Source organism: Cygnus olor, chromosome 1, assembly GCF_009769625.2.
Source record: "Cygnus olor isolate bCygOlo1 chromosome 1, bCygOlo1.pri.v2, whole genome shotgun sequence".
Taxonomy (NCBI): domain Eukaryota; kingdom Metazoa; phylum Chordata; class Aves; order Anseriformes; family Anatidae; genus Cygnus; species Cygnus olor.
This window is the reverse complement of record NC_049169.1, coordinates 177,050,449-177,070,955: the sequence shown is the minus strand read 5'-3', so window position 1 is coordinate 177,070,955 and position 20,507 is coordinate 177,050,449. Positions and strand designations below refer to the sequence as shown.

The 20,507-nt window shown below is 43.3% G+C and overlaps 1 protein-coding gene and 1 long non-coding RNA gene across 2 annotated transcripts; both read right to left on the bottom strand.

The window, feature by feature from the left end:
- Positions 1 to 3,582: 3,582 nt before the first annotated feature.
- Positions 3,583 to 18,100, bottom strand: RGCC (regulator of cell cycle). The gene is made up of 5 exons (XM_040541168.1): positions 17,946 to 18,100; positions 17,662 to 17,850; positions 8,048 to 8,155; positions 6,523 to 6,585; positions 3,583 to 4,991 (listed from the first exon to the last, which is right to left on the bottom strand). Exons 1-5 carry the CDS (start codon positions 17,980 to 17,982, stop codon positions 4,984 to 4,986), a joined length of 405 nt encoding a protein of 134 aa, XP_040397102.1. The 5' UTR covers positions 17,983 to 18,100; the 3' UTR covers positions 3,583 to 4,983.
- LOC121061807 lies at positions 12,164 to 17,645 on the bottom strand. Its single transcript, XR_005815293.1, has 2 exons — positions 16,955 to 17,645; positions 12,164 to 14,654 (listed from the first exon to the last, which is right to left on the bottom strand). It is a non-coding gene; the product is annotated as an uncharacterized LOC121061807 (long non-coding RNA).
- Positions 18,101 to 20,507: the final 2,407 nt, after the last annotated feature.

The following is a 20,507-nucleotide window of genomic DNA, read 5'->3' as shown; positions in this document are numbered from 1 at the left end:
AGATCGGTGCTTGATGCTGCAGGAGAGCCCAGAAGATTCAGAGCCTGAATGTGCCAAATCATATCCCGGGTACGCACACCTGTGGGTTTATCCTGCGGCATCTCACGGGGACTTTGCTCCCACACCACAGCCCCAGGACTTATCCACCGTGGCTGCCCCATGGCGCTGCAAGAGCAGGTGTTCTCCTGCCTAGCACAGCCAAGGGGACAGATGCCCCAGGTCATGAAGCAAGCCATCGTGCTACTTTTGGGGTGATACACTTTGATCAGTAAGTGCCTAAGTCCTGACCCGATTTTACATACCAGCAAAATTTATTTTTCAGAAATGTCAAGGCTGCACACACACCAAAAGACCGATTTATTTTTTTATTTTTTATTTTTTTTGAGACAAGGGTGAGGTTCTTTATTATGATGTGAAATTCATGATAAACAGAACTGGAGGAAGGCACTCCGTATTGCAGCCACGTGCTATGGAGAAGGTAACGTTCACTTTAAGCTTAATCATGAATTAATGTCAACCCACTTCAAGCATCCCCAATCCGCACCGAGGAGCCAGCAAGCTCTGCATGCTGTTGAAAAACAGAGGAGTTTGACCAGTTTAAGAGAAACCGATCAATACTTTAGTTCCCAAAACATCAATGTAAGAGCAAACCCAACTGAAGCACTAGAAGCCCTTTGTACCAAGTGGCCCGCTTTAATCCCCAAAGCATTTAACTGATAACTCAGAATCTGTAAGAAAAAGGCCTTGACAAGATCTGTTTTACAACTCTAAACCAGTGAGCGATAGCAGTCAGGATCCTCTTACATTAATGCAAAATTATTTAGACAGCCAGAACTGGTGGCCAAGCTGCAATGAAGTCAGTAACGTAGAAAGCCTGTAAAAGTAACACAGAAAACAGGAGTTTTCCCCACTGAGGATATAGAGTTTGCACTGCTAGCTTGCAGAGCTGGACTGGGTTCAGGAGTTGTTGCTGTCACATTGGCTGTAAGATTTTCATTTTGCTTCCAAACTCGGCGAGCTGTGAGACTGGGAGTTTCTCTCCAACAGCCCGGCAGATGTGATGCCTAGCACATTCACGCACCTTCTCGCACAAGACAGGCTCCGGTGAGGAATGAACAACTCCCGGACAGTAAGCCAGGTGCCCGTGAGCTGACAGAGGCTGAGCCCATCTACAGAGACCCACGCAAGGTGGCTTTTTCACTTCAGAGCCTGAGACAGCTGGACAATGGTCTAAAAGCGGGAATTACTGAGAGCTAAGAAAGCCTGTGTTTGCGGACATGGATGTTTCCCAGCAGGAAGAAAGAAGTTTTGTGTTCTTGCTGCAAACATCCGCTGCTGAAAAGTGGCTTAAATAAAGCTGAATCCGTGAACATGGCTTCTCATTCCCTCTGACCCTTCATATCAGGCAGCCCTGCTGAAAATCAGTCCTACACCCAGTGCGTACTCCACCACTGAGATCCGCTTAGTACGTGAGGAGAAGGCAGTGGTACAACAGGCTCTAGGAACCGGCAGAGGTTGAGCCCTTCCCCTACAAGCAAACCCTGTGAGGCAAAGCCTGCTTTTCCTTCTAGTCACCGCCAACATAGCTGTCCTCCTTCCTTACAAGAACTCACCTGGCTGTGGGTGCATCAATGGTTAAAGGCCATTGGGAAAAAAAAAAAAATCCCTCCTTTGGCTCTTCTCTCCCCCCATTAAGGGCTCAGGAAAAGGAGCACCAAGCTTAATGAGTTACCGCGTATCAGCTGAGCCTCGGTGACTGCACAGAGGACACAATAGCAAACTCAAGATAAGGCACATTAGCTCAAGCCTCAGTGACGGGGGTTTAAACTAATCCTTTTAACCTTGAATTTGCAGCAGGTAAACAGCATACGTGCAAATAGTTGTTGCACCTCACCTTACACATGTTAAGCTCTGGCAGGGTGCCCACCCCTCAGTTCAATTTCAGAAGAGTGGTGTTGGCACGACAGGGCTGAGAGAGTCTTTTCCCGAGTCCAAACTGAGCATCACAGTTCAAGAATTTTCAAAACAAGGATTAAAGTCAGGCTGGCCCATGTGGACAGGATGGCCTCCAGCAATACTCACTAGGGATACAGCACCACAAGAACTTCTCAACAACGCATTTTTCAGTGATGTATGTAATTAGATGATGAACTTAAATCATACGTTTACTCCAATCTACATTACTGCCTTCTTTTTGACACAAAAGCATTCAAAACAGAACATCATAAGCTGCAGGGAACTCAAATCAACAGCTTATCAGAAGACGCTCCCAGATTTCGTAGCTGATGACCTCCAGAGCTGCCGTACAAGCAAGCAGGAGTCTCTACCTGTGTATGCATAAATAAGATTAGAAAAACAAGCAGATGGTGACTTAATCCTCAACTCCATCCCCAAATGGCTTCACGTTACACAAGATGAGGAACACACCTTGCTTTAAACCTTTGCTTACACAGGAAACATCTTCAAAATTGAGTGTCTGCATCTACAAGGATGAATTAGTGCTGCTCCAAAGTGCTATGCTAGCTCAGTAATATCACTTTATAAAAGGTGAAACATCCAACTTCCAATACTGACTACAGGCCAGGCATTCAGCTGCATCAAGCAACAACTGAATGTGCACAGGGAAAGCTGAACACTCGTGCCCCAATACCTCAAACGATCTGATTTGAGGAATGAAGAAAAACAGCTGTCATCTCCCTCCCACACCCCACAATCATTTGAGCTGGCATCCTCTGAAACACAGGGCTTACCTACACACGCTTACTTTGGGTATCCTGCCTCCAGAACAGTAACATCCACAATTCACAACCACTCCAGCTCTCACCCTACCAAGCAATGTAAAAATGGAGAAAGAGAAACCTCCGCTGCTACTCAAGTAACTTTAAAAAACATGCCTTATACTGACATTATTTCTGAAAAGCATGAGCTTGTCTCCTCTCCCAGGCATTCCCTCATTTGAGGGCACAGTGCCTCTCCCTCCCCAAGTCTCTGGAAGCCCCACAGCAGCCCATGGAATCCCCCTCCCTGGCTTTGCACAGCAAAACATCCCTTTACATCTGGGATCAGCAAGAAGGGCCAGATTCCCCTCTCAGTTTCAAAGAGGCAGCCAAAGGGAGAATTTGCTGCTCTGTGTTTATAGTGCAGTAGCACTGTACGCCCACAGTGCTCTCCATTTGCCAGTGCAAGCCTATCTAGCTGCTCAGTGTGGTTTTCCTACCATGCAGGAGCTTCTGAGTAAGTCTCGGGCATTCAGAAGCTTATCACCATCTCAGAGCATCCCACATTTTACAGTTCTTCTAGAACAAGATGCTTAACTTTTTTTTTTTTTAAATAGATCATCAGCTTTCTGTATTTATACTCTCAACTGCCATTTGACGCTTCCTAGTCTTCAACAGAAACTAATTTCACTCCCTTTTTATTCCAAGGGAGAATTTATCACCTGAATCTGCTATAGGAAACACGAAGGAAGCTTCTCTTCTTCGGGAAGATACTACATCATCTTACATGGCCCTGCTGTCTGACAGAAGGAAAAGCACAAACAACCACCTTAAGCTTGTTTCAGACTGATTTGCACCCAGTTCAGAATTTCATTTGCTTATTTATCAGTGAAAACTGGAAAACACATACAGCATTTAACATAATCCAAGTTTGATTATTTGTTTTTGAAAACAAAGCAGAGATGAATCTGCTCATGATGCTCCAGCTTTCAAGTATACAGTAGATTATGCTTTCTCCATGCTGCAGAAGAAAAGTCCAAATCCATCTTCTCAGGTTCCTGAGCAATGGGCTGGTCACAGTGCCTCTGGTGCAGACACATCCTTCTCCAGGCACAGCCACACTTAAAGATCACAGCTCCAACAAGCGCAATCTTTGAACCACTTCTGTGACCGCTCGCTAACCTGCTTCGGTCAAAATAAGACCTGCAGCTCAAACAAGTCCAGCTCACTTTGCCTGAATGGATTAGAGGGCAATCGCATGAGCGGCTTAGACAGCAGAGCTGCACATAATGCCTGGAGCAGCTGGGGGAGAGCTCACAATGACATCTCCGGCACTTAATACCTATGGAAAGAATCAGGTTCCTCACAAAAAAAAAAAAACACAGCTTTACCTTCCACTCCTCCAGCACATTGATGGCTCCAGCACATTGATGGCCAGACAGTCCTTTGAAAGGGATGAAGACTGTTTTGGACCCAAGGGTCTGGTTTCAAAGATATCCAGAGATTTAAGTATTTTCTCGATGCTACAGCATCTCCATAAGCTTTTGGGCTTAAATACCTAACCTCCCCATTAGTACCTACTATGAAATGTGTGATTTTAAAGATAGCTTTCAGACGGCATTTCAAATAGGTGCTATTGTTCCAATCTGTACTAAGTCAGTGTTATTTCAGATTTACTTTAATATACATTTGACTGATTTTGTTTTCCAGACTATTAATTTTACATAGTACAAGATACTCTCACTCAAGCAATTTGAAGAGAACACCACAAAGTCCCCTATGAAGGCCACTTAAATACATTTTGCCTAACAGGAAATACAGCCTCAGATATTTTCAAGCTTGATGTTGTTTTCAGTAAGCGCTTAATTTGTGCTCCCATTTCATAGTTCACAGGAAAGTTTCAGACATCTGGATTCCAGTTTAGGGTTTATTTGTTTACAAAAATATATTATAAATGGAAAAAAGCATTAAAAGTTCTCAACTATATAAAATTACAAATATATTTTCATAAAAGCAACTTTAAATTAAAATTTAAGCTATATTTTAAAGCAAAATATAGCTGTAACATTTAAGTTATACGATTCCACCTGCTTCAAAGTAACAACACCGTTTGCCAGTTAAATACTTGTACGGGTTTACAGAGGTTATGTTCAGACAATGAGTATCTTGGGTAAGAAATTTATCAGACAAGGGCAGCAGTTTTCAGTGACTGATGTCATTTATCCTTCAGATCACATTCATAGGCAAACAATGCCAGAGATTCATTTCACATACCTGGAAATACAAAACAAGAGCTGTAAATTCTGTATTTAATAAGATTGCTAACTGCCCAACAGGCAGCAACTATGCCTTTTTTTTTTTTTTAAAACATGAGCTAAAAGGTTAACATACAGCCATTTAAGACAATTTTATTATTCTTCTAAAGGCATCTGCACAAAGGCCTGTGCAACCTCGAGCATCTAAATAGAATAACTACTCAAAAATGTGACATTAAATAGCAGATGGAAATCAGACTTTTCCCAGAACTTCAGCATATGATAGTGTATCATTAAAACAAGTGTCACTATAAATGAGACTCTGCCAAGTTAACCAAAGGTTTGATTAGCTGGTAAAAAATATAGCAGGTAGCAAAACTTGCCCTCACTTTGGCTGTGCCTTGCAAGGGGACAATGAAACCAATATACTACAAGCAGCCCCTTAAGACTTGTTGCACCACAGCTGTGTGAGGTACAAAGTAAGTACTTGCTGGTTTCTTTGTTCTATGTAAGTTTTCAAACTCAAGTTTTTCAGAAAAGCAATCAGTCAATTAAGTTTAAGTGGTAAGGACAGTTAGCTCAAGCATGCATCCAGGACAGAAGTCAGGAAACCAGAAATATCTTAATCCTGGTTTCACTTCTCTTATTCAAGATACAAGTAAGAAAACAGGGAAGTAGGAAGCTCAGAAGGGCAGCTGTCTTGAGTTAAATCCAAGGCAGATGGCCAAGGCTTCAAGAATTACAGGGAAGGAAAATTACCTAATGAATAGAAGAAACTCAGTTCATAGGTTTGTTGTGTTTGTTTTTTTTAAACATACTGCTGTTTCAGTCTAGTCCTATGAAGTGTTGCTGTTTGGAGTTCTATAGTCTGGTTCCACACACACAAAAAAAAACATTATCATGCCCCAGACAAATAGGGCAGGAAGTAGAAGAATAGGCAGAATATAGCAGGGGAAAGGTGTTGGGGGTTTTGTTCTCCACCCCAAATCATAACAGAGAACCCAGTAGAATAACTGGAAAATACAACTTCTAGACAGTGACAGAGGAAATGATTGTTAAATTCCATTCCTGGTAAAAGTAAGATCAAACAGGAGCTTAACATTTAATCTAAGGCAATAAATATGGATATCAACTTTTTCCACAAAGCAAGGTACGATATGAGAAGTATCCCTCACCTACAGATATTCCTCCATTCACTTAGCCTTCTAACTAAGAAGCACAAACTCCTATCTTAGCAGTTTTTCCTATCTTAGCAGTTTTAAGAATTTAAAGAAGTATCTTACAAGAAGAAATGAATTGCAGCTGCCTCAGATGGGGACAGAGGTACATGGGAGTGCAGCCTTTGTCACGTGAGCTAAACTGCATGCCTTGAACATTTAGGCAGAGACCAGAGTTCAGTCTATTTTACCTTCTTAACCACAATGATGCAAACTAAAACAAAGCTACATTATATAAAACTATTTCTAGTCTGTCCCCCCACCCCCCAATACATTGGTTTTCATCACTCTGCAACAGCAGCAAGCAAGAAGCAGTCTTTGAAATCTACTCACTTGCTAGTGTCCTGTCAAGATCCGCAATGAATTCTTCCAGTTCCTTTGTGTCTCCAAGCTTTGCTGCAAATTATGAAGAGACAGTTGGTGATACTCAGAGAGATGACACTTTTGTCCGACCAAAAATAAGCCAGTGGAACTGCACAACTCCCCAAATAGTTTTCAGCAGTATTAAACCTGCTCCGGATTATTTTCAGGTAAGTTCAACAGGGTTGCTGCAGTCCAGATGCATTCTTAGAAAACAGGGGAGATGGCTAAACAGGGGTTTGCTTTGCTTTTGCCAGATATATAGATACAAAGTTTTAGCTTACTTTAAAAGGAGAAGTTGAAGTGGGAAAAAAAGTTGTAGGTCAACTCAGCCATGTCCTCGCTGCTGTAGGATTCTTCCATTCTTCCTTACTGTATATACTCAGATAATGCCTTCATGGCCATAGCCGAATCCTACCCAACTAGCTCCCAGCCCTGCCCAAATCTAAACCTCTTAAGTCACATCAGTATCAGTGGCTGAGGTGTTAGATCCTTTAATCTTGATCTACATGTTATAAATTTAAGTTCAAACAGGCACTTAAAGTTTCCACTCCTGAGAATGCCACTGGCTCCATCCAATCTACTTCTTATGTCAAGTGGCTTCCGTATCTCACTTCTGTGGTCTATTCCAAGCTGGTTCTACCTATTTGTATCTTCTCATCAGGAAGATCTTTACGTTTAGTGCAACTCTTGGCCAAGCATTAACTTAATAGTACCAGTTTAACTGAGACATTTAACCCCCTGCTTCTTATTAACTATGACTCATTTTTCCCTGGTATCACGGTAATCAGTAAGAGAACATTTTATTTGTGACTGGTCAACATGTAAAACACATGAAAGTGAAAAACTCTTGAGCATGCATGAGAACACCAGTTAAAACAGCACCATTTAGCGCATGCATGTTTGTTGCATTTATTGGTATTTCTAGTCCAGGCTTAATCTAAGTTACCTGTATGAAAAACCTTCTGGTGAGTTTGATCAGCTGCAAGACAAACTGCCCTGAAACTCTACAGCTACAAAGGAGGAAGGAATTATTAGTGCTTGGGTTGAATCTGCAGTGCAAGGTCTACATGGATCTGAATAATCATTTCAACTTGAAAAGCTTCTCAAGTCACACAGTGCACCCCTCCATTCAGGGTGAGTATTCCTCTACACAGCTGGAACATTTAGGCTACTTAGTTGCTTAAGTCAGACTTCAGTTAATTCTGAAGTGAGTATTTGAATAGTACCACAGATTCTGATCAACCAAAAGAACTATCTTTCTTTAGCTTGGTCATTCAAAACCAGACAAGTTGCTGGATAACACATGAAGAAGTGTGGATGCAGTGATGATCAAAAGCAGCAATAATTCTTGCACCCGGAGTGTGCTTAACCATAATCCTTAGTTTTGTGGTCATTCAAAAACAAGAGTCCATGCATTTGTGCAAATCCTTGCCCAAATGAAGAAGCTTATCTAGGTTGAGAATTCAAAAGTGTCAACAATTAGAATTACATTTACCTTTACATGGAGTTACTGATGGAGATGGTAAACTTGGAGTAGACGCAGTTGGAGAGTTAAGCTTTTCATCGCTGAGGCTGAGACTGTTCCTGTAGAGTGAGTCTGCACCTGTTAAAAAGTGACAATGCAAGTTAAGAATATTAAGAATACCACCTTCTTAAATTTTGCAATAGGATTAGAGGCAGAAATGGGATGTTTCTGATACAGGCTCCAGAGTCTGTAGAACTCAAGTTTATAGACTTGAGAAACAGAGACAAATCAATTATGCATTGTTTGAAAGTTTTTGTTCCCACACCTACTGTTAAACAGCTCGTAGTCCTAGGCCCAATCTCACCTCCCATAATAAAGTGTCAGCTTTCCCTGCAGTCAGCATCAGCTGGGAAATATTACAGGAACTGTAGTTATCCCACATCCACCAAGTTAAACCCGGTATGGCCTGTAGGATTTGCAATGTTCTGGAAGATTTCAGTTACTTGAAGTTTCCAAAAATTATTTGAAGATTTAAGTTAAGAGCTCTAGGACAAGAAGAGTCCCTCAGAAGTACTGTTACATAAAGCATAATTACATAGTTTGCCATTGCTGTGGCAATGACATACAGCAAAAAACAGTGCCTAGTTGAGAACAAACGCCTTCCTGCTCAACTCTCGAGTTCATGAAGCAGTAAACCTGTACACAAGATGTTCTGAAATCCTATTTTAGATGGTCTTTTAAATGAAGCTTTACATGCCATGGAAAGCAATGGGAAAGGTTCCTGTATTATTCTGATGTTCCTGGATTTTAGGGCAGGCCTTAAGCTTCACAAATACCAATTGCTATCTTCCCTCTTTTGATGTGTGCAGCTCACACAAAGTATTTGTCATGTTTTCACTGGAAGGAGGAATTGCCATTGTGTTAGAGACCAGAATTGGTAGTTCCTGCAGTTTTGAGCTGAAAATTGATCTGAAAGTTGTAGCTCTACAAAAAGAGAAAGTTGTTGTGATGCAACTGTGGCAATGGTCGCTATTTGACACATTTCCCAGCATATAAATTTATGTCATTATACAGGGCGATGACTGCCACTGAAGCCAGCGATTTGCCTACCTGCAGCACTTGTAGCACTTGTCTTCAGAAGCCTGGCCAAGAGGCCGTTACACTGCACCATCAGGGCCATCCAAGTGAAAATTGTCACGTTTTTTGGACATCTGTCCCATTTGCTATGCCAGGAGATGACTGCCCTGGTTAAGTGAAGGCAGCCCTGCTGAGTTGGCAAGACACAGCAGGACCACAGCTCTCCTTGCCAAGGCCTGCGAGAAGCTTCACCCTGGGAGATTTCCCTCTTTCATGTACACTGACCCATCGCAGTACCAGATCTTGCGCAGTTTCTCTGCAATCAGCTCAGCTCCTGCTCCAGAAAATGCTACACACGTGCAACATGCACTGTGCAAACTGAGTGGTGAGGTGACATTGATGCCTGGGAACTCTGCGTGGCCAGATCAGCTGTCGGCTGGTATTTCTTGTTCAGAACAAGCCGGGTGCTTCTTCACACTAGGTTTTCATTGTGAAATATCTTCACTCTTAAGTGTTTGTTGGCCTCTCTAAACCTGAGCAGATCAAAACCAACCTACTCAGAAATTTCAGACAGATTTGGGGAATACAAAGCAGAACTACGAGAAAGTTTCAAACACAAGGATTTAAAGAAATATCTTTTAGAAGCAGCTCCTAAAAAGATCAAAAACCCAACACATCTAAGGGGGAGAGGAGAGCCAACACTGCTCCGCAACATTATCTGACCAGCACCATACAATGAACATGAACCCCAGCACATTAGTGGTCTTAAAGTAATAGTTAAAGGTATGACAAATTTCTTCCTGAACTCAGCTCATGGAGCAGCTTTCAACTAAAACCACATGTTTGTAGCCAAGATGCAAACCCTAGCAAACAAGGGACTCAGAATGGAAAGTTTTAACTGATCAGGACAAAACCCCTACCACTATGAAAAAGCCAAATAACTCAACACCTCACATAAACGGGGCAGCAGCCAAGAGCACACTACACTGAAAGAACAGACAGAAGTTGAAACATATGTCTGAGGTAGCACAGTTGGGAAAAGCATGAGCTTTCAAATAATTTAGTATTTTAAAGGTTTTAGAGTTATGTGAATTAATAAGAAATAATCCAGAGAACACTGGCTATAAAGCTGAGCATGCTTTTAATGTGCAGTCTGTGCTGCTAGCATCCAGACACCAGATGTAGTGATGCTGGGAATCTGTATTACAAACCTCATGCACGCCATCCAAAGCTCCAGTTGCTCTTCTATATAGCTGGAATAAAAGTGTTCATTTCGTGAATACTTGAAGGCAACTCACCTTACAGAAGGTTAATCAGCCACTTAAAGTTGCGCCATGGGAGGTTTAGGTTGGATATTAGGAAGAACTTCTTTACCGAAAGGGTTGTTAGGCATTGGAATGGGCTGCCCAGGGAAGTGGTTGAGTCACCATCCCTGGAGGTCTTTAAGAAACGTTTAGATGTAGAGCTTAGTGATGTGGTTTAGTGGAGGACTTGTTAGTGTTAGGTCAGAGGTTGGACTGGGTGATCTTGGAGGTCTCTTCCAACCTAGATGATTCTATGATACAAGTCTTATTCACATCCGCTCACACACCTGAATTAGCAGTCACCCTTGATTCTTTTTGTAGCTTTCTCCACAGCCCTTCTATAAACACTTGTAAGTACTGACCAACCACCTCACAACAACACATCAAACCAGGAAATGTTATTTCACACTTGTTTCCACAAGCCTGGGAAATATTTTCTCTTTACCCCATTGTAAAGAAGACAGAAGCACTGCTTTAAATACCTAAGTGTTTTCCTTCCAGTGCTGGAAAAATTACAAGAGGTGAAAGGTTTTCCCAAGACAGAGCTACCTTTTGATGGGTTGTAATATTAACTGTTGTTTCAAGAAAAAAAAAATCCCTATATCTCTCAAAAAACAAAGATTTTAGGTACTGACTTCAGCTTACACTTGCCAACAAGCAGCAGAAATTTTGGTGATTAGAGGAATACAGCCCAACTACGAAATTTATAATAAAAACCTGAAAGCAATGCCCTGTTAAAGAGTTCTTACAGTATCCACTGCACAAAAATACCAGGTCTGGCAAGTGTGGCTCCAGGGCAGAAAGCTCTGGGAAAAGGACATTTCAGTCCTTGCTCTCTACCAGCTGCCACAGCCAAGGCTTGCTCATTTGCCTTCAAAAAACGGGTTTTGGAAGATTTCCACTGCCATGCAGATACAACCTCCCCTGCAACCTAATAGCTGGAAGCTGATGCCAAGGATCTCTTACTGCTGTCCTTCCTCATCCAGCCCCTGCTCTCCCACTGAGATGCGAGTTTCTTGCAGTCATTGCTTCTTTTCCTTTGTATTTTGGTTCTCATTCCTGTGTGCATATAAAAAAGCTAAAGGGGCAGTTTTTAAGAAAAAAATCAGTACTATAACACTGTCTCTTTATGAAGAGACCTTAAATTCTGATAGCTAAGCTACTGGGTTGATTTACACAAGTTCAACTAAGCCAATAGCTGCAAAATTATGGGTTTGAAATAAATACGGGTATATTTTACTTTGGCAATGCAATCTGTAGTTAGTATTGCCCTTTGCTGTTCCAATATATAGATAAACCACAAAAAAAACCCACTGCAATACCATGGGAACATGCTATATTTACATGAAGTGAACAATTGAAAGGTTCTGGACAGCAATTAACCAAAGGAGGAAAACCTCAAACTTTTCATTTTAAAACAGACAACGGAAAAGTTCAGCTGTCTGACCTAGTATTATGTTCTTTCTAGTTCCATAGTTCAGGACAGTTTTAAGAAACACCAAGTCAGTAAGATTTTTGCTGTAATTTTCGCTAAGGAAAGTTTAAGAAAACTCTCCTCAAGTTTTCAGAGAAGCGTTACAACTCCACTTAAGTCTTTACAAATCATGAGTTCACTGTGTAATGATATTCAGCATTTGACAAACAGAGCGCATGATTCATTGCCAGGCAGAACATAGGCTAATTGCTAAGAAAATAAAAATAAAGTCTGGAATTTCTAATGCCACTAGCTGGAGTGAGGAACATGCATTGCGAAATGAGCTCTGTGGTGAATATGCTGCAGCCCTCAAGGACTGGGTTTATTTTGATCATAATCATGCTCACGTTCCACTGCATTATTTACTGTCTTTTGCCTAGCCATCCATTCCAAAGGTGACCCAAAAATCTCACACTTACTATTTACATGTCTAGGCTTAATGATTTAAAAGACTTCAAGCCACATATTTACAAGTTACAAGGAAGCAATCTAGGAAGACAAATTTAGATGTGCAAGTACAACTTCATTACACACAAAGCTTACCATCCCACTCGCCAATCATGCTTACTACTCGTGAGGCAGTAGAGCAATAAGTATGCTGGAGAGGTAGGAATGAAAATCTTACCAAAAAGCACACTTCTCATTAAATTGAAGAAGCCTACATACCTGAAATCCCTGGGTTTTCTTCCCCTTAAATGCCTTGGTAATTTAATAAAACAGTATTTTTTCAGATGAATTAATAAAGAGTTCTCATAAAATGAAGTCGTCCTTCTTTTTTTCCTTTGCAAATATTGTATCACATTCATCTTGGAGACAGGCCATTAGAAATCTGTACAGGCAATCCACCTCCTTAAAATGTTCTCCTCTTGATTGTGCAAGACTGGGACTTGTCACCAAGACGAAAGGCTCATCTACTCCGCATCCTGTCTCTCACAGCAGATGCCTACAAGAGTTTAAGAGTGGTGCACGTGCAAACAGATAATTTAAAGTAACTCCACCAGGTCTTAACAATGCACAAATCAACATACTTTCTAAGTTGCCAGTAGCTTCTTATCATAAAATAGTCCCTTGAGGATGTACCTCCCCAGTCCCATGTATTTATCTAGTTATTTTGAGCATGTAAGTTTTTAACATCCATGATACCTTAAAGGTATATAGTTTATAGTTTAACTATACACCATGCAAAGAAAGAGCTTTTATATGAAGCTTGCTGGTTTGATTTTTTTTTTCCAGACTGGGCGAGGTAGCAGCCACTTTCCTACTGTCACTCATGGTGTTCTGGAAGACAAGCTTGTCCCCACCCAAGTCAAGTCATCTCTAGGCTGACACTTCAGTCTAGTTAGTCATTTGGAAACTATTTCATCTCTTTAGTCATTTCTGCTGTCTTTATATTACAATATGTAGAGAAGGCACAGATATCACACATGTAAACTGGCTTTTGAGGATGAGTGCTGCAGCATTAACAGCGGCTGATGCTTCAGCTCTAGATAGCTGAGTCATTGCTCCACCACACAGTTGTAGATGCCCTCGCAGTCTTCTGCTGTGTTTAAAAGACAGTAGGTGTTTGCCAGAAAGCCTTTGCATGCCCCTCCAAGTGACTATGAAGATGCACTGCAGGCTTTATCAGCACCAGAACTAAATTGATGCATTTTATTTTGTGATGCTTCTTAATAGGCAGACTGGAAACTGAACCTGTTTCAGGAAGATGCATCTGTAGCTAAAAATCAAAACATTTCAGAGAGTACAACACCAAATTACGGTTTAGCCTCTAGGTGTTATTATAGCTTTGGCACAAGAAATCCTAGAGTGCTTCCCTTCTCAGCCTCTCATCAAGTCTCACTTTTGGTTCGTTATCCTAAGCCTAAACTTGAAGAGTGTCCTGGCATTGCCATGTTTTGTTAAGCAAAATAAATTGAGTAGACATGCAGTTCACACAGGCATGCCTCCACTGTTCTTGAATCACAGAACCACGAAGGGACCCTAAAGGATTGGGGAGTACAACCCCTGGCTCCATATACAGGGCCACCCCCCAAAAAATAAAAGTCAGACCACGTGTCTGAGAGCATTGTCCAAACACTTCTTGAACTCCAGCAGCTTGGTGCTGTGACCACTGCCCTGGGGAGCCTGTCCCAGTGCCTGACCATCCTCTCAGTGAAAAACCTTCTCCTAACACCCAACCTGACCCTCCCAGGAAGCAGCTTCATGCCATTCTCATGGGTCCTAAGCTTATTCCAACACGCAAGTGGCAAATTCTATCTGTAAAGTTTGACAGCATTGCTGCATTTACAATAGTGCGTTTTTGACAAGACAGCACTCTCTAACACAAATCCTATTTTATCACAACCAACATAAGCAGTAAATAGCAAGAGGTATTCCTTAGCTCAGAAGTTTCAGCATAATCAATAACCCAAAGCACAAAGCTGTTACACTTCGATTCAGCTGAATACATCAAGTTGAAACAGAAATGGTATTCACTCAAGAATGAGTGTTGGACTGAATCCCCAATTGCATCATGATTTCCAGCACTGACCCCATCAGCTGTTGTGGTTAATGTAGCACTTGTGGGCCAAGCACTAAGATCATGAACATCTGCACATGCTAACACTTATTACTGTAAGATCTAGAGTCCGTTGTGTTATGTACAATACTTAACCACAGCCAAGGCAGACCTCATCCAAAGATCATTCAGTCAAGTAACAGTGCTTGGCTCTCCCACATCTTGTCCTATCATGTCCGTTTTCCAAAGTAGTCTTCAATTTTTTTTTCCTCTCCCCTTAAGATGCTGAAATACGTAATATAAGAATTTCAATTAGTGGTTTTGGTGCCAGCTTCCTCAGGAAGAACATAAGGTTCTAACAAAAAGCACAAAAACCACATAATATCTGCGAGCTTAGCTGTAGTGATAAAGACCTTTTGTAAATACTTCTGTTTAAATCAAATAGACTCATCCTCACAGCGTAGGTCTCAGGAAAGGCTTTCCTTACCCTTATATCAAATGGTCATAATGCTGTTTTATATCGGTCACTAGCTTCTAGGAAAGTTAAATTTAAGATTGATTCAGATGCCCTGAAATAGAGAGTTAAAACATTGCCTCCCCTTACAGTCCCACCCTAGAATCAAAGGTATCACTGCAGGAGTGGCAGAAAGATATGTATGCCTAACATTCAGCCACTTCACATCAGTTAAGATGATTACATTACTCTACCAACAAGGTATAGTACTAAAATACACCAGTCTGAACTGTTCTGTAAATACATTACTAAGTATGCCTGGAATAGTTTTCAGTGTCAGATAAGAAAATTTTGCAAAGATCAAAACAGCCTTCATGAACAAGATCATAACTCAGCCTATCTACAGAGAATATTGTTGGCATTTCTTCTGTGTTGTTGCAGATTTGTGTTGCAACAGCTTGCTCTTTTAGCCCAGTTTCTCCTTGATCCTGTAGTGAAATTTAACCCAAGTGTTACCACGGGAATAGTGAGGTCAGCTATTCAGCACTACTTGCCCTAAAGTAGGGAGACCAAAGGAAAGGTGACCCTAAAGAAAAAAACATGAGTTTGAACAGGAAGAGCCTGGCTAAATAGAAAACTCCCTACACCTATTCTTAAAATGGACATAGGGAGTGTAGCTGGATTACATCAGACACTGGAGCCTGTTTTATAAAAGGAGCTCTTCATAAGTCTGCAATCCCTCTACAATCCTACTACAGCTCCGAAACAAGCTGTCTGCATGGAACGATGACTTCAGGAAAAAGTGTCTTACTGGGCCTTTTCTGAGAAAAGAAGAAAGCTGGCTGGTTTTCTGTTTCCTCTAACGTATCCTCATATGCTTGAGGCAGCTGGATCCCAACAAGTCTTAGTGCACCTCCTGGCCTGGTGTATGCTAGCACTTAGAAATCTGGGACTTCCAGTTTGTCCAGAGCCACCCTCCACATCACACATCAGTAAAGAGGAACCCTAGCCCCAGCACAGGCTGGCATTGGGAAGCTTGACATGTTTCTAGCTCAAGATCCCTGATGGCTCTGTACCAAGTCCTCAACCCTTGTCTATCAGGCTATCCTATAAGCGTACTGAGTCTAAATCAGTTAAGTTTTGTGATACAGAAATTTATTTTCCAGACCTTCCCGAAGATCTAGTCTGCCAATTTGCCTAAGTATGTGGTCTCTCACTAGGTCTTCTGCCCTGTCAGAAGAATACCTTCCCTAAAATGCCCTTCCTTCCAATCCTAACAGCAATTTTAAGCACTGTTCAAGATGCAAGTTTACAGAACCACAGCAGATATGCCAAGCAACTACAAGCACCCTTCTTGCATGGGTGAAGCTTACGTTCTTGATACTGTTTTGTTTTCTTTCTTCACTTTCCCAACAGTAGAATATTTTACTGGATAATCACTGTTGATTGAACTGCCTCTTATTTTCCATAAGGGTATGCAAGAGGATAACAAGTTACAACACTGAAAGACTGCACAAGAAGTTGTAACACTAGGGCTGTACCATTGCTGTTAATAACAGACCCGGATTTACAGAACTGCTCCCATACTCCAGTTTGATTCAGTGAAGGCAGGCCTCAGCTTATGCACCCTCAGCCACATAAAAGGATGGTGTTCAACCTAGATCAGGCATACGTTCCTAAATCTCCTTCAGCAGGAGAGGGGGAGGCTTACTTGCAAAGAACTATTCACCCACTCCACTATGAAGCAGCAATGGATTAACATCCTGATCCACACATCCCCACTGACTACAGACAAAATCCAAAGACATGGCTAGGCAAGGAATCCAAGTTCAGGGCAGTTAAAAAGCTGCCTGTGACTGAAATGAAATTAATCCTACACTTTGATGAAATAAACAGCTCTGATAAGTTTGAGAAGCTGTGCTGTCACAGTTTAACCACTAGGAAGTCTGTGCACACTGCAAAGTGTGCACCAAAACCACTGTGCACACTGAAAAGATGCACAGCAGAAAGGAGCAATTTTATTGCAAGTAACTGAAAAACAAAGGAAGTTTGATGAAGATAACCACAAAGAAAACATTTAGTTTAGGAACTAAAAAAACCTGGGTATAGCTTGTTTTTAAACAGAACTTACCTCTGACAAAGCAGCGCTTGATTCTCTCACTGCCAAGGAGAACAGGGAAGATATTCTCTCCCTGACTAGTGAATTTAAGAGGGGTAAGACTTTTCTAGTTTGCTAGGAAAAAAACTTAGTTCCTACTGTAGATTTTTTTGCTCAAAGCAGGATACCGGTTGATATCCTCTTCCCACCTTTTCTGTCCCAAGCTCTCTGCACACCATTTGTGCATGCCAAGTATGCTCAGATGCAAGTTGCCTGAGATTATCATCACCTCCAGAAGAGTGAGAACAGCTCTGCTCGCCAAGCCAGGAGCCTTGGTTAGTTTCAGTCTCTTCTGGAAAGTGTACTTCAGTTGCTGCTCATCCCACTGATATTCAGACTGAACAGCCCCACTGATTCCTGTTTTATTTAGGGACGCCTTTTTTTTTCTTGTAAGTCTATAAAATACCTCAATGTTTTACCAGCTGGCAGCTTGACCTCCCTTCACACCAAGTTTTCCAGCCTTATTGCCTCTAGAGCCAGTATTTTTCCTTTACCTTGCTCCTGACACACAACAAACCACTCCCTGCAACACTGGGGGAGCCAACCCGGGGCTCACCAACACCCTGCGCTTCTCCCCTAAAATAAGCCACAAGAGATAAACCCCCGGGCCCCCCAAAAGTGGCAGTGCCCGGGCAGGGTCAGGCAGCCCACCTCGGCGGCTCCCCGTCCCCGCCACTCACTCTCCGAGTCGCTTAGGTCGCTGGTGCTGGCACTGCTCCTCCGCTTCATGCGCTCCAGGTGCTCGCCGTAATGGAAGCGGCGCCGGCCGGCGGGGCAGGCGAAGTCCTCCAGCACCGCCTCGAACTCACCCAGCGCCTCCGCCAAGCCGCCCGGCTCCTCCGGCAGCTCCGCGGGGCGACGGCCGGAGCCTGAAGGGAAGGAGGGAGAAAGAAAGAAGCGGTTGAAGGAGCCGCCGAGCCCCCCCGCACTGCGAGGGTAGACCTGGCGGCCCCCCGCCACGCACCGTGGCTCGCCGGACGCTGCGCCTGAGGCGACTTCATGGCGGCCGCCCCGCCACTGCCGGCCCGGGCTCGCCGCCGCCGCCTCTTATGGCCGCCGGGGCTGGGGGCTGAGGGGGCGGGAGAGAGGCGGCGGCCGCGGCCCGGCCCTGCCCGCTGAGGGGGCGAGGCGGGCGGTGCAGGTGCGCAGCGCCGGGTGGCGGGGAGCTTGTTCCTTTTCTCGGTGTGGAGGTGCTCCTCGGAGCCTGCTGGCACAGGAGGAGTCTCACCCCAGGCTGAGTGGGAGGAGGGATGAAGCCCTGCCTGCCCCGCCGGGTTTGGGGGCTTTTTTGGGGGTATGTTAGCACAGGTTTTTGTGGGGTTCCCAGCAGGTGATGCTGTAGGAGTGCACTGAGAGAGAACAGAGCTTCCTACTTGCATGGCACTAAAGATATTTTATATTCCTAGAGCTTCAAGGACAAGTCCAACACAGAATCACAGAATCACAGGATGGCCGAGGTTGGAAGGAACTTCTGAAGATCATCCAGTCCAACCCCCCTGGTGAGCAGGTTCACCTAGAGCACATTGCACAGGATGGCATCCTGGCGGGTTTTGAATATCTCCAGAGAAGGAGACTCCACAACCTCTCTGGGCAACCTGCTCCAGTGTTCTGCCACACTCACAGTAAAGAAGTACCCCTTCACGTTGAGCCAAAACATCCTGTGCTTCAGTTTGTGCCCATTGCTTCTCATCCTGTAGCTGGGCACAACTGAGAAGAGATCGGCCCCATCCTCTCAACACCCTCCCCTCAGATACACATTGATGAGGTCTCCCCTCAGTCTCCTCTTTTCCAGGCTAAACAGGCCAGGTTCTTTCAGCCTATCCTCGTACGACAGGTGCTCCAGTCCTCTCATCATCTTAGCATGGACATCATGTAGCACAGACATGATGATTTCAGAAGGGCTTTACCACCTGCCTGCAAGCTACCCAGGGTGCCTGGTCTGAGTGTGGGGTTTCAGGAAAGCTTTACAGTCCATGCAGATTTCACTGCTGCCACAAACGGCAAGTATCGCCCCTCCTCCCCTGGTCACCACCCCAACAGCTTGACCAGCCCTGCTGATTCATTTTGCTAATCCAAGCTGTTTGTGATTCAGGAGGGGAAGATGCCTGCACTGGTGCTCTGCTGGGCTGCTGATGGAGGACACAACGGGCATCAGAGCCAGCTGCAAAGAGAGGAGGGAATCTCACAAATAAAACCGAGTCTGGATCATCTTCACCCAGCCGACAACCTGGTCCCAGGGCTGCTAGTCCTCTGCCAAGCAAGATAAAGAGGCAGCATCCTGTGTTTTGCTTGATTTACACTTGCTGTGCAGCATGCTGTGAGCCCGTGGCTTCGCTTCAGCCACCATCAGGAGCCCGTTCCCCATCGCTGCACTTCCTGCCTGCCGCCCCGCACTGTGCTGGCATCTGTCTGTGCTGTCCCATGGTTATTTCTCAGCTAGATCAATTAGTGAGCTGTGAACGCGGCCACAGGGCAGCTGGGCCAGTACGTCAAAGAGGGTGATCTGAGGACAGGAGCAGATGGTGGGGGAGATGCAGGGAACTGCTCAAACATGCGGAGTCGCAGCCTGATCTGCGCCGGCCAGGGTGTTCTCCAGTGGAGAGGTTTCCTTAATCTTAGGAGAAAGAAATTAACACTTGTCCTGAAGTCAGGTTAACATGATGTTTATACATACCATAGCTACCAAATGTTGATTTTGCACTGCCTCTCAGTGCTTTTAAACAAAAGCTGGCTGAGCAGCTAAAATATCAGTTCTGTAAAATACCCATTGGGCAAGGCTCTGTCACGTTTAGTTACAACCAGTAATACTGAAAACAGACATCAGGTGCTAGTCCACATATATGTGTCAGGAGCTATGATTATATTTGCGTGTTGATGAGAATATCTACAATTAAAATAGAAGAGTTGAGGACAGCAAAAAGGAAGAAAAATTCTCTCTGAATCTTCTTTAATGTTTAGTAGTAATGACATTTTCAGACATGTTGTCATTGCTTCTGCAAAACATAAAATGAAAAGAACAATGTTCTAGACAATAGATCATCAGTACTTAGCAGAATTGTTCACCTCTCCTTACCAGCTGATATGGAAGCATTTATTTATTTCTGCTGTGGATCAAAAGGAGTTCTCATGGTGAAGTTCAATTGATATTTATTCTGTGGTTTCCTCCATTCTTGTGGTCTTCCTCTGTTTTTCTTTCTGCTAATAAAAGTGGTGACAAACAATCCTTTTTGAAGACCATAGTGACATAGAGGGAAAGCGAGGCTAAAAGGTAGAGAACAAGTTATAAGAGCATGATGCCAAGAGCATGAGGGGGATGAAAGACAATAGACATAAGGGAGAAAGGAGAATTGTTGGCTGTGACTAGGTAGAACTCACAGCCCCAAAATACAATGACCTGGTCCCATAGCTAATGTCAACTCTCTCTTTTCCAAGAACCTACCCATATTACTGTTCAGCCCTTATGCTGATCCAATTCAACACATTAGAACACCAGAAAGAAATCCAGCCAGAAAGTGAGTATTTTTTT

Excerpts from the sequence above, each read along its gene's own strand:
- RGCC (XM_040541168.1), bottom strand. The coding sequence starts at position 17,982 with ATGAAGTCGCCTCAGGCGCAGCGTCCGGCGAGCCACG. Across the intron at positions 8,156-17,661 it reads CGACCTAAGCGACTCGGAGA|GTGCAGACTCACTCTACAGG; the intron begins GTGAGTGGCGGG and ends ACTTTTTAACAG. Across the intron at positions 6,586-8,047 it reads ATCAGTAACTCCATGTAAAG|CAAAGCTTGGAGACACAAAG; the intron begins GTAAATGTAATT and ends CATAATTTGCAG.